General features: G+C 49.0%; 1 protein-coding gene across 9 annotated transcripts in view; it reads right to left on the bottom strand.

The window, feature by feature from the left end:
• RYR1 (ryanodine receptor 1) overlaps positions 1 to 14,004 on the bottom strand; it is a 208,782-nt gene that overhangs the window by 133,141 nt on the left and 61,637 nt on the right. For all 9 annotated transcript variants that reach the window (XM_081200102.1, XM_081200099.1, XM_081200103.1 and 6 more), the window contains exons 16-23: positions 13,539 to 13,657; positions 12,574 to 12,707; positions 10,918 to 11,159; positions 6,801 to 6,993; positions 4,842 to 5,058; positions 3,746 to 3,850; positions 3,441 to 3,544; positions 1,917 to 2,000 (exon numbers count right to left, since the gene is read on the bottom strand). In XM_081200102.1, coding sequence (XP_081056228.1) covers positions 1,917 to 2,000; positions 3,441 to 3,544; positions 3,746 to 3,850; positions 4,842 to 5,058; positions 6,801 to 6,993; positions 10,918 to 11,159; positions 12,574 to 12,707; positions 13,539 to 13,657 — 1,198 coding nt within the window. The remainder of the gene's footprint in view (positions 1 to 1,916; positions 2,001 to 3,440; positions 3,545 to 3,745; positions 3,851 to 4,841; positions 5,059 to 6,800; positions 6,994 to 10,917; positions 11,160 to 12,573; positions 12,708 to 13,538; positions 13,658 to 14,004) is intronic.

Raw genomic sequence — 14,004 nt, 5'->3', positions numbered from 1 at the left:
AGCAGCATTTATAAACCAGTGCCAGAGAAACTGGGTGAAAGGAAGGTGAGAGGGAAGAGATATGAATATTTATATGTGTATATGTATACATACATACACCTGCACAATTACAGGTTTGAAGCCAACTTAAAATAAGCAAAGGAATCTGTAGTGCTTTCCATGGGATCCGGGGACATGCCAGCTAATACTCTTCCCTTCTTCATTTGCTTGTCTCTGCAGCAAATCTTGAGGGGGAAGGGAGAAGGGCAGGAATTGCATAGGCACAAGAGAACGGGGGAAATACCGCATGCAGGATTTTGGTGCCTAACAGCCCCCCTCCCTCTGCAATTGCTCTCGTGCTCCCCCGCCTCTCCTGCTGGCTACCTCTGGACCCCCTCCTCGTCACTGACGTTATTCACCCCTTCCTCCCTGACAGGGAGGGCGGGCCCATTTTGTGGTTCACCTCAGGTGCTCTCCCTCAACTCGGCAGCCACTCAGAAGCAAGGCACGGAAAAGGATCCCGAAGCACCACCGCCACCCCCCCCCTCTCTCTCTCTCTCTCTCTCTCTCTCACACACACACACACACACACACACACACATACCGCCCCGCCATCTCGAGCGCGCTCTCTCTCTCCCCCTCGCCTCAGGTGCCTCGCGCGCGGGGCTGAGGAGAGCGTGGCCTGGGTGGGCAGGGAAAGCTATAAGCCGCCTGGCAGAACTTCCCTCCGGCGGCAGAAGCAGCAGCAGCAGCCCTTCTCTGGCCGCCGCCGCCTCCTCCTCCATCCCAGCAGCCGCCGCCTCTTGAGCTCCGCTGCCGCCGCTGCCTTGCTTTGCCCGGCTCGGCTGCCTAGCTCCATCCCCCTCCTCTTTCTGGCGCTTCTGCTTTTCTGCTCAGGGTCCCCGAGGATCTGCGGAGCCGCGGCAAAGGTGTACAAGAGCCGCATGCGGCTCCGGAGCCGCGGGTTGCCGACCTCTGAGATAGACTCATGACATGCAAAGCGAGATACACTTCTACTTCTCAGGGGTCCAATATTGCTCTATTTGCAATCCTTGTTTTGCTGATTTCATTTAATGTTCTAATTTTCTGAGATTGTTAATTTGGGGTTTTCATCAGCTGTAGGCCATGATCATCACAATTATAACAGATCAAGGCTTGACATATCTCGCTTTGCATGTCGTGAGTCTATCTCATATATTAGTTTCACCTTTTAAGTTGAATAACTGAAATAAATGAATTTTTCCACGATATTCTAATTTTTCGAGTTTCACCTGTACAAGTTTCTGGGAATCACAAGAGGGCTTCCCATGGGCCACTGTGGGAACAGGCTGCTAAACTAAATGGGTGACTGGCCCCAATCCAGCAGGGTCATCTCCAGTCAGATGGGCGGGGTACAAATGATAATATTCAGCCTGGAGAAGAGGAGGTTAAGGGGTGATATGATAGCCATGTTCAAATATATAAAAGGATGTCACATAGAGGAGGGAGAAAGGTTGTTTTCTGCTGCTCCAGAGAAGCGGACACGGAGCAATGGATCCAAACTACAAGAAAGAAGATTCCACCTAAACATTAGGAAGAACTTCCTGACAGTAAGAGCTGTTTGACAGTGGAATTTGCTGCCAAGGAGTGTGGTGGAGTCTCCTACTTTGGAGGTCTTTAAGCAGAGGCTTGACAACCATATGTCAGGAGTGCTCTGATGGTGTTTCCTGCTTGGCAGGGGGTTGGACTCGATGGCCCTTGTGGTCTCTTCCAACTCTAGGATTCTATTCTTCTTCTTCTCTTATGTAAGCAGAGCATGTGCATCACTGAGCTACAGACCCTTTCAAATGTCAGAGGGGCGACTGAAGGTAACCTTGCCAGCAAACCAACACACACACACACACACATTCAGAGCTACACTTTGGCCTCTGCCTGGAGGCAGCGACCAGCCCACCTACGTTTTGGGAAGCTTTGTCTTCTTGAGGTTCTCTTCAGCCTTCTCATCTGCCATCCCTACATGGCAGCCCAGAGCAAGCAAGGTCCTGCGGGGGACAGAGCAAGGGTTCAATAAACTGTGCTGTGTCCTTATGGACCACATTCCTTTCCACCACTCATCTCGTCAGCAACGTGAATCAGTGACGGCTGATTTGCAGTTTCAAGGGGAATTCAAAGGGGGAGAGTCTACTGAATCAGAGTTCAATTTACCGGCAGTACCATCTGTCAAATACGAAGCTGGTATGTGTGTGTGTGTGTATAGAAAGCTGGGTTCGTGATAGGGACAGAATGATCTGTCAGCTTTTGTTCTCTCAGTTTCTCATTTTCCCAGTCTTAAATTCCATTCCCCACATTGCCATTTCTTTTCTTTTAAAAAACCACTGTCATGAAAATTCATCAGCACTCCAGTGTAAATTTCACCTGATAAACACGCTGTTATATGCAGTCTTGACTAAGGCGCACATTTTTGCAAGCCATTTCCCCATAATGAAATGCAGTCTTGTATGTTATTTTCACCAACACCTTTGTTTTTACGCACGCTCTGATGCACACATTTTTGTAACCCAAGGGACTGCAACCTTCTACAGAGAACAGGCTTCCCACCTCTGCTTTGAGACGTATTCTCTTGTGTTTTTCTCAGTTCCTCTCTGTTTCCTTTTCTGGATTCTGAAACAGCCAGGACCTTTTTTCCATTGCCAACCGCATGGGTAGGCAAACTAAGGCCCGGGGGCCGGATCCAGCCCAATAGCCTTCTAAATCTGGCCTGTGGACGGTCCAAGAATCAGCGTGTTTTTACATGAGTAGAATGTGTGATTTAATTTAAAATGCATCTCTGGGTTATTTGTGGGCTGCCTGGTGTTTTTATATACAGTGGTACCTCGGGTTAAGAACTCAATTCGTTCCGGAGGTCCGTGCTTAACCTGAAACTGTTCTTAACCTGAAGCACCACTTTAGCTAATGGGGCCTCCTGCTGCTGCCACGCCACCGGAGCCTGATTTCTGTTCTTATCCTGAAACAAAGTTCTTAACCTCAAGACCACTTTAGCTAATGGGGCCTCCCGTTGCCGCTGCACCGCCGGAGCACGATTTCTGTTCTCATCCTGAAGAAAAGTTCTTGACCTGAGGTACTATTTCTGGGTTAGCGGAGTCTGTAACCTGAAGCGTCTGTAACCTGAAGTGTCTGTAACCCGAGGTACCACTGTAGTAGAATGTGTCCTTTTATTTAAAATGCATCTCTGGGTTAGTTGTGGGGCACAGGAATTAGTTCAATTTCCCCCCCAAAAAATATAGTCCAGCCCCCCACAAGGTCTGCGGGACAGTGGACCGGCCCCCCTGCTGAAAACGTTTGCTGAACCCTGGCCTGCCGTCTTACCCTGCCCCTTGACCTACACATGTAGAATGGATACCTACCCCCCACCCCACCCCCAAAAGCTGACCCACTTAAATTGAGCTTGCTTCTCCACTTAGGACTTTCCATCACCAACTCACTTGAGTGTCTCTCCCGACATCTGCAGGTTGTAATTGCGTTCTGGCTCGGGCAGGCTGTGGAAATCCAGCAAACACGGGTGCAAGCGCTTGTTGTCATCCCGGATCTGAAAAAGTGGCAGAGTCACGGGTTGTAATTCAAGTACCCCTGTCCGAGTCCTCCCACACTTGCCACGACTAAAGGTTCAGAGGCCAAACTCAAGCTTGTTTTAGGTGAGTTGGGGGAGAAGGAAACGGCCCCTTCCCAACCTATATATTAATTGGGGGGTGGGGAACAGGAGTCCCTTCGGTGGGCACCGAACACTCACGGGGCCATAAGTCCACCCTTGCTCGATGCGAGTCAAAGCCCAAAGTTCATGGATGTTCTCTGCCAGTTTCTCCCGAATCCGCTCAAGATGGGGGGGCAGTACAATCTGCAGAGAAGGGGAAGAGGAAAGTTGCAGGGAGATGAGGCACAGGTGTGACTGGAATAAAAGATTCCTAACTAACTATATTTTCCCAGTAGTGATGTATGGAAGTGAGAGCTGGACCATAAAGAAGGCTGATTGCCGAAGAATGGATGCTTTTGAATTATGGTGCTGGAGGAGACTCTTGAGAGTCCCATGGACTGCAAGAAGACCAAACCTCTCCATTCTGAAGGAAATCAGCCCTGAGTGCTCACTGGAAGGACAGATCCTGAAGCTGAGGCTCCAAGACTTTGGCCAACTCATGAGAAGAGAAGACTCCCTGGAAAAGACCCTGATGTTGGGAAAGATGGAGGTCACAAGGAGAAGGGGACGACAGAGGACGAGATGGTGGGACAGTGTTCTTGAAGCTACCAGCATGAGTTTGACCAAACTGCGGGAGGCAGTGGAAGACAGGAGTGCCTGGCGTGCTCTGGTCCAGGGAGTCACGAAGAGTCGGACACGACTAAATGACTAAACAACAACAACTACCTATATAAAGGGACGCGGGTGGTGCTGTGGGTTAAACCACAGAGCCTAGGGCTTGCCGATCAGAAGGTCGGCGGTTTGAATCCCCGCGACGGGGTGAGCTCCCATTGCTCGGTCCCTGCTCCTGCCAACCTAGCAGTTCGAAAGCACGAAGTGCAAGTAGGTAAATAAGTACCACTCCGGTGGAAAGGTAAACATCATTTCTGTGCGCTCTCTGGTTCGTCAGAAGCGGCTTAGTCATGCTGGCCACATGACCCGGAAGCTGTACGCTGGCTCCCTCGGCCAATAAAGAGAGATGAGCGCCGCAACCCCAGAGTTGTCCACAACTGGACCTAATGGTCAGGGGTCCCTTTACCTTTACTTTTTAACTACCTATATAGCCCAGCCTTTCACAAACCTGGCAACTGCTTGCCCCAGAAATCCCTCAGCTTTTGGGCTGGTCAATTTCAACCTGACCCCACCACCTCTTTACCTGGATGGTATCCACGGGGTATGGCGTGAAGGAAGTGTGGGACAAGGATTGTGTGGGCCCCAGAAGGTTCCGGAACCCGTTGAAGTCGTGTTTATACTCCTTGATGGGCTCCACGCGCATCTTGTCACGTGGCAGGAGGGCCTCATAGCAGGGGGCGTAGCCCGGTGGGGGCAGGAACTTGAAGTCCCCATGGCGTCCCCCCAGTAGGAACCTCACCCTGGTGGGGGGGGGGCAAAAGAGAGAAAGAGTTGGACACCGTCCCCCTTTAGGAAAGAACCTACTGTTAATTTTTTTATTAAAAAAATTAATTTTTATTATTATTAAATTTTATTTAACATAATTATTACAAATTACAAGCAAAATACATACAAATACATACATATGTATATTTTTCAGATAAGCACACATATATAAAAAAGAACAAAAAACAAAAAAGGAAGAAAAGAAAAAGAAAAAATAAGAAGAGAAATTGGAAGAAAAAGAAAAATTGGAAGAATTTCTTCCAAATTTATTCTACAAATATCTCAAAAATAAAATTTCATTGATTGACTTCCATCACTTACACTGCACTTCCTATATACATTTTAAGCAAATTTGTATCTGTTATTCCATATTTTCCCCATACAATCTCATACAAATATTCTAATCAATAAGTTTTCTAAATCTTTCATAAATCTATTCTAAACACAACCAGTACCTTACATTTAATCCTTGTCTACATAAATAATCATTTAAACATTTCCATCGTTTCTGGATTATATTTTTTGGTTTTTGTCTTATCAAATCAGTCAGCTTTGCTAATTCCAATTATTTGCATAATTTACCCAGCCATTCTTCTTTAGTTGGAATGTAATTCCCTTAAGGAAAGAACCTACTGTTTAAAGGTCTTTGGGTGGAAAAGCAGGCTAGAAATATTAGCATTGTCCCGCCTATGGGCTGAACAACAGAACCCCGCCCCTGCTGTCCCGCCCCCATTCTCGCAGGCCTTGATTGGCTCAGAGCCTCACTCCAGTTTTCTGAATGGCGGCCGTGATGGGCTCTTTGACAAAACAACTTTCCAGGGGCCGCATGCGAGTGGTGGAGGGGGCCAGGGGCAACAATTCGGTAGAGCAAGGGGAAGATGTTACTGCTCCTGGTGGTTTCCTTAGCTGTTGCGTTTATGGCTTTTCTCTTCAAATTATATTCTAAAGAGAATATGAAGTAGCAATATAGACAGTACTAACTGCAATCTAAGGGACGCGGGTGGCGCTGTGGGTTAAACCACAAAGCCTAGGACTTGCCAATCAGAAGGTCGTAGTTCAAATCCTCGCGACAGGGTGAGCACCCGTTGCTCGGTCCCTGCTCCTGCCAACCTAGCAGTTCGAAAGCACGTCAAAGTGCAAGTAGATAAATAGGTACCACTCCGGCGGGAAGGTAAACGACGTTTCCATGCGCTGCTCTGGTTCGTCAGAAGCGGCTTAGTCATGCTGCCCACATGACCCGGAAGCTGTACGCCGGCTCCCTCAGCCAATAAAGCAAGATGAGTGCTGCAACCCCAGAGTCGGTCACGACTGGACCTAATGGTCAGGGGTCCCTTTACCTTTAACTACAATCTGCTACAATAACTAGGGGCCCGTCCAAACACTCGCTCCTCCAGCTCCTGCTACCCCCAAATTTTCTCCTCTCTAGATCTAAAGCAAGATGGCTCTCCTATCTGGATTTTCAAAGCATGGGGAACCTTCAGATTCAGGGAGGAGAAATCATGAGATGACAGGAGTTGGAGAAGAACGCCACAGAGATGAGGGGGAAATTAAAAGGGAGGCACGCAGGGTTTGCAACAAGCATCAAGGCAAGGTGCGGACAGGCCCTAAAATGAATTCTCCTCCTAACAGAACGTTGACTCAATGGGGATTATTCCTCTTCTTTAGTAGGTGAGCACAGGTCTGGGGCCTGAGCCTCATCTCCGTGCTTTGAGCTTACTTGATGCCAGCAGAGAAGCTGACCACGGGGAAGAAGAGGCCGTCCAGGTTGAAGTTCTCAAACATGCCCTGGACGGGGAAGCCATTGATGCGGAAGGAGATGCTGGGCACGCTCAGATCGAGGCAGCAGCTCACCACGTCGTCCGCCCCCAAGGTGTGCTGGCCGGGGGAGGTCACGGGCCGAGCCACGCGGCCTATGCCGAGGAGAGAGGAATCATAGAACCGTAGGAATCTGAACTAGATCATACAGGACAACATACAATGAATTCATAACATGCAGGCGATGTTGACATTTCCATTCCACCTTAAGGAACAGGCATGAGATTGTTGCGTGTCACATGTCTGTTTACATTCCAGCACATAGCTGTCAACTTACAGATTTGAAAATAAGGGACCAGCAGCCTCGGAAATAAGGGATCAGCAGCCAATATAAGGGATTTTCAGAGCACAGGTATGTTCAACTTCTCAGCCCCTCCGAGCCAAAGGCAGAAAGCCCAGCCAGCAGCCAAAGGAAGCCTCAAGCGGTGGTTCCCACAGCGCAGCAACCCGGCAAAGGGGATGCAGCAAGGAAAACCACCGTCACCTCTCCGCTGGGAAGCGCTGAGCAAAGGCGAGTCCCCAGGCAACGTGGCCGATTTGATCAGCACAAGGCATGCAAGTCCGCCCCCCAGTCGTTCTTAGACTCCTTATTGGGTGAGCAACGCAGCCAAGCAACACAGTTGGAGCCTCCCTCCTTCCAGGCAGGGAGGGAGGGAGAGGAGCTGCTTCCTTTGAAACCCGGGAAATTTAAGGGACATCATCAATAAGGGACAGCATTGGGACACAGTGCTGGGATAAGGGACTTTCTCGCCAAATAAAGGACAGTTGACAGCTATGTTCCAGCACAGCTTGCTGGGAACTTCCATTTGTGTATAGCTTTTGCTATTTTCTCCGAGACGACATGAGAGAGAGAGACGACATGTTTCTTTGTTCTGATTTATGTTTAATAAATCTGTAGCTGTAAGCATGACTTCATACGCCTCACGCCTACTTCTGTGTGTGCAGTACATTCTGCTAATTGTGTGCCCTGGCTTTTGAAGTCCGGGTCGCTGATTTATGTCGGAGCACGGGCCGATGGAAGGAGACATACGAGCTGGACTTGCCAGCTGGCCTCCAGGCCCCTCTGCATGTCAACAACAAGCCTTCAGCCCAAGACTCCTCTTCACGTTGAACCCCATGGATTCAGTGGAATTAATGAGGACTAGTATCCTCCTGCTACATTTTACCCCTCTTGGCTGTGTAACATTGCTCCTAAGACAAACCACAGAAGCTTGTCCTTTCCTTGGCAAACATCTGCACCCTTGCTATTCATTTGCCGCCACCAACTTACGAGTGCTGCAATGCAAGAGATTCTTTATTGCGCTTATATCCCACCTTCCTCCAAGGAGCTCATGATGGCACACGTCGTCCTTCTCACCATTTTTCAATCTCGCAACAACCTTGTGAGGTAGCTTAGGGTGAGAGAGGGTGCTGGATGGACCAAGGTCATCCAGGGATCTCCACGGCCGAGTGGCGGTTTGAACCCCGGTCGCTCAGGTCCTAGTATGGCACTCTAACCACTGCACCATCCAGGATTAAAAAATGGACCAGGTGGAGAGAGGTGAATAGACCTCGGTGCATGCAAACACCCAGAGTCCATGCAAACAGGGCTGTGTGTCTTCTGAACCTATTTTTAAAACATTTAAGATCAGTGGATCTATATTTCTGGCCAGGATTATGGGTTAGTTGAATGTTATTATTGGTAATGGCATTACTCAGTGATATAATTATTAATTGTTATTGGTTACTTGAGCAGATGGGGCGATGTGGAATAGGTGGGGGTTGTCTGCTTAGATTTGTTCTGTGTTATGTGTGTGTATTTTTCAATTATTTTGGTGACTGCATTAAACGTGTTCTCATTTGCTTTTTGTTGTTGTAATGTTTGGTAATACAGTGGTACCCCGCAAGACGAACGCCTCGCAAGACGGAAAACCCGCTAGACGAAAGGGTTTTCCGTTTTGGAGGCGCTTCGCAAAACGAATTTCCCTATGGGCTTGCTTCGCAAGACGAAAGCCCATAGGGAAATCTCTGGGACAGCAGGGAAGCGCAGCGCATTTAGAAGCGCTCGGGCGGGGGGGCGGGAACACCTGCCCCAGCCGCCGGGCTCCGGAGCGCTGCTGCGAAGCCGGGCGGGGGGGCGGGAACACCTGCCCCAGCCACCCCGCTTCGGAACGCTGCTCCGAAGCGGGGCGGGGGGGCGGGAACACCTGCCCCAGCCGTCGGGCTCCGGAGCGCTGCTGCGAAGCCGGGCGGGGGGGCGGGAACACCTGCCCCAGCCACCCCGCTTCGGAACGCTGCTCCAAAGCGGGGCGGGGGGGCGGGAACACCTTCTGAAGGCGGGCGGGGGGCGAAAGTCTTTGTCCCCCCTGCCTGCCTTCCCAGGGGCTTTTAAATCGCCCCGGACAGCGGAGAAGTCCTCCGCTGTCCCGGGGTTTTTTTAAAATGCTGGGGGTGGGAAGAAAAGCCCTTGTCCCCCCCCCCCAGCCTTCAGAAGAGGTCCGGGGACAGACTGTCTCCGGACCTGGTCTGAAGGCGGTTTCCCTAGGAACGCATTAATTGATTTTCAATGCATTCCTATGGGAAACCGTGCATCGCAAGACGAAAAACTCGCAAGACGAAGAGACTTGCGGAACGAATTAATTTCGTCTTGCGAGGCACCACTGTATTTATTAGATTTTCTAGATAATACATAAGCTCCCTGCTGAAATTTAAAAGGCCCTTTCTAGTTCTTTAAAGCACACCTAATTCCTTCCCTCTTTCCTCTCAAGCCTCCCTCTTTCAATTACTGTGTTGCCTTAATGGGATTGTTTTCTTGCATATTTTAATTATGGGTGTTTATATTTCAGCATTTTAATGGGACTGCTTTGCCGCTAATTATAACCGTGTGTTTTAATTATGGGTGTTTATATTTTAATTGCTCGGCTTTTATACTTGCAAACCATACTTAGAAGCCCATCTTGACAATAGTAATGACATCTGGCAGACCACCTCCTCCCCTATAAACCCTCCCGGGTGTTAAGACCAGCAGAGGGAACCTGTTTGGTAGTTCCACCTCCCTCAGAGTTTTAGGGGGTATAGCCTAGGGACACGGCCTTCTCTGTGGCAGCCCCTAAGTTGTGGAACTCCCCACAGAGGCACAAGTGGCATGTCTGCTGTACAGCTTTCGGCAAATGCCAAAGACACACCTCTTTATCCTGGCCGTTTACACCTGAGACATCTGTTCTCAGGATCCACACTATTCTTGTGACTGTACTCCATTTTAACTGTTTTATATTTTATATCGTTGTGATTTGCCGTGGGACCTGCTGGTGAAGGGCAGGTGACAAATATAATAATAGTTATACAGTGGTACCTCTGGTTAAGTACTTAATTTGTTCTGGAGGTCCGTACTTAACCTGAAACTGTTCTTAACCTGAAGCACCACTTTAGCTAATGGGGCCTCCTGCTGCTGCTGCTGCCGCCACGCCACCAGAGCCCGATTTCTGTTCTCATCCTGAAGCAAAGTTCTTAACTTGAAGCACTATTTCTGGGTTAGCGGAGTGTGTAACCTGAAGCATATGTAACCTGAAGCATATGTAACCTGAAGCGTATGTAACCCAAGGTACCACTGTAGTAATAAATAACAGCAAAAACATTTCCTCCCGTTGCCTTAGATCAGGGTTTCCCAGACTTGGGTCTCCAGCTGTTTTTGAACTACAACTCCCATGATCCCTAGCTAGCAGGACCAGTGATCAAGAAAGATGGGAATTGTAGATCAAAAACAGCTGGAGACCCAAGTTTAGGAAACTCTGCCTTAGATGCCAAAACAACAACAACAACAATTTATTTCCATACCTCCCATCTAACTGGGTTGCTGCAGCACCACTGGGCAGCTTCCAACAATTATAAAACCACAGTAAAAGCATCAAACATTAAAAACTTCCCCAGTATGGACTGCCTCTATTTGTCTTCTAAATACCAGGTAGTTGTTTATTTCCTTGACATCTGAAGCCTGAATGGCGTGTGCAAGGTGTGTGAACCGCCCCACGCAGGTGCCCTACCTGACCACAGATGCAGGCCGTCGAAGCCAAAGGAGTAGAGGTCGTCCCCGACGCCGTTGCCTCCCCAACCTTCCCCGCCTCCGGGGTAAGGGCTGTATCCTTCTGCCATGGCCCAGCCCACCCGCAAATGGGTGGCCTGAGAGGTCACGAAGGGTTCCACGTAATCCACGATCATCTCGTAGTACCACTTCTTGTACTGGGTGGAGCCATCGTGCGTGCCCAGGAAGATGTTGGGGCGCATGCTGTTTAAGAGGGAGGAAGAGCAAGGGAATGAGGAGGGAGGGTGAAGAAAGGAGGGAGAAGAAGGGAAGACCACCCAGACCCAAAGGGAAGAGAAAACCAAAGGTCATGATGGTGATTTGGGGGGGTCTCTCTGATGGCCTTCCTCCGAGTTTAAATTCTTTGATCCCAGTTGAATTCCAAGATCCTAGGTTAAGGGTAAAGGTAAAGGGACCCCTGACCATTAGGTCCAGTCATGGACGACTCTGGGGTTGCACACTCATCTCGCTCTATAGGCTCTATTTGTCCTCAGACAGCTTCCGGGCCATGTGGCCAGCATGACTAAGCCGCTTCTGGCGAACCAGAGCAGCGCACGGAAACGTCGTTTACCTTCCCGCCGCAGCAGTACCTATTTATCTACTTGCGCTTTGACGTGCTTTAGAACTGGTAGGTGTGCAAGAGCTGGGACCGAACAACGGGAGCTCACTCCGTCGCGGGGATTTGAACCACCGACCTTCTGATCGGCTCTGTGGTTTAGACCACAGCGTCATCCGTGTTTCTTAGATCCTAGGTTACGTTAAACTAAAAATTAAAGTTCCGTAAGGCAGATTCTCTGCCAAGGGAAGCTTGATCCTGCTATAACAAACTGGCTGAAGTTACACAATTTCTCTTATATGCACCATTTATTATGAAACATTTGCTATAGTGTCCAAGACAGATTATGCACAAGGGCAAGGGATCTGAAGCTCTGCTGCCCCCGCATCTTGGGAAATCTTATTCCACCGCCCCTCTAGCTTCTGAGGGCGATGTCAAACTGACCCAAAACTCAAAACAGGTCCCCTGAAATCATTGGCCTTGATTTACTTAAGTACACTGATTTCAGTGGGTCTACTCCATAATAGGGACGTGCGTGGCGATGGGTTAAACCACAGAGCCTAGGACTTGCTGATCAGAAGGCCGGCGGTTTGAATCCCCACGACGGGGTGAGCTCCCATTGCTCGGTCCCTGCTCCTGCCAACCTAGCAGTTCAAAGTGCAAGTAGATAAATAGGTACCACTCCGGCGGGAAGGTAAACGACGTTTCCGTGCGCAGCTCTGGTTCGCCAGAAGCGGCTTAGTCATGCTGGCCACATGACCCGGAAGCTGTACGCCGGCTCCCTCGGCCAATAAAGCGAGATGAGCGCCGCAACCCCAGAGTTGGCCACGACTGGACCTAATGGTCAGGGGTCCCTTTTTACTCTGTAATATGGCTAACAGTGGATATCATCCTGATATTTCAGCAATCGTTGTCTGCACACCTTTGGAACTGATAAGGACTAGAAACGTAAAGGAAAGTCTAGTTACGTTTCCAAATTTGCATTCTGTGCTGATACCCAAACCTCACCCCAGAATAATTGGGACATATGTGATGCCACATTAAAACGGGGAAAGCACCAACCTGGTGACGTAGTTGATGAGCTTTGTCTGCAAGAGTAGGTCCCTTCCCGGGAGCAAGTTTTCAGTGATGAGGTTTTGGTTAGAGCGGACGGCCACACCATTGCAGACACACAGAGAGCAGAGGACATCCAGGACCTGCCAAGGGGGCGCCAAAATTTATTTATTTCATAAAACTTACATACTGCTTGATTGTAAAAAACAAATCAAAACCCTCAAAGTGGCTTACAAACAATTAAAACAATGGAATTATCAGCAAAACAAAAACACCACAGTTAAAAACAACTACTTAAAACATTCAAACAAATAATTAACATTGATGATAAGGAAAAAACCAGATTAATGAGCCAGGCTCATCAATTTCAATGGGTCTACTCTGAATAGGAGTTAACACTGGACACGATCCAAGTGTGCTACATGCGCCTGTTAGAATTCCTGATCTATGATTACAGTCATGGGTTTTTTGTCTATCACATGACAGTGTGTGTTTTGACTCCATAGAGTGGGAAGTGACGGAGACAGGATGTTTGTGTTCCTGTATTCCACGAAGTGGGACTATTGTCCTTTGTTCTTTTTCTCTTTGCTGTCTGATGCCAGAGAGAAAGGGAACCATGTTGCAGTGCTCCGTGTGTGTTTATATGTAAATAAAGTAGATTAGCCAAAATGCTGAGTTGCTGAGGTCTGTTCCGCATGATGCGCAAACTCCGCGGATCCCTACGTGTGCCGGTGTCGGTTGGCATCGGTTGCTGTGATGTTCAGGCTGAAGAAAGCTTTTGAAGCTCCCGAACGAAAGACCAGGAGGGAGAGAACATGCCAGTCGGGTATGTGTCTCTGCCAGGGTCCTACTGAACTCCTGACAGTGCCCTTCCCCTGGCCTGTGCCCAACATGTTGCAGAGAAAAAAGCTTTCTGCCAACTGACACTTGTCTGCGAGAAGAGGAGTCAGTGGCGCATGTGTGGCTCGACTTACTTTGTGGTTGCGCCCATGTTTGTCCAAGAGCGAAATGATGGACTTGATGTGGTTCTCCTGGATGATGTTCAGAACTTCAGGGCTTTCAATGAGCACGCAGTATAAAACCTCCAAGATGCCTGCCAGATAAGACCAGGATGGGACAAAGAGAGAGGGAGAGAGAGAGAGCGCACATGCACGTTATCCCCACAACAACCCTGTAAGGTACGCTAGACTGGGAGTGAGTGACTCCTCAAAGGTCACCCAGGGAGCTTCATGGCCAAGTGGGGATGTGAATCTTGGTCTCCAGGTCCTAGTCCAACACTCTGGCCATTACACCACACTGGCCCCCAAGCTAATGGATAATGGTTGATTCCCCATAATTTTAGGGGAATTTTAGGGAAACTATAGCTATACACAAGACTAAATTGCTTTCAACACTGGGTTATGTTTCATCTCCAACCATTTCTTTGTTTTAACATAGATA

Source organism: Podarcis bocagei (assembly GCF_964188305.1).
Source record: "Podarcis bocagei genome assembly, chromosome: 7".
NCBI classification, from domain to species: domain Eukaryota; kingdom Metazoa; phylum Chordata; class Lepidosauria; order Squamata; family Lacertidae; genus Podarcis; species Podarcis bocagei.
Note: the sequence above shows the minus strand (reverse complement) of the source record. Positions and strands in the feature narration are given on the sequence as shown.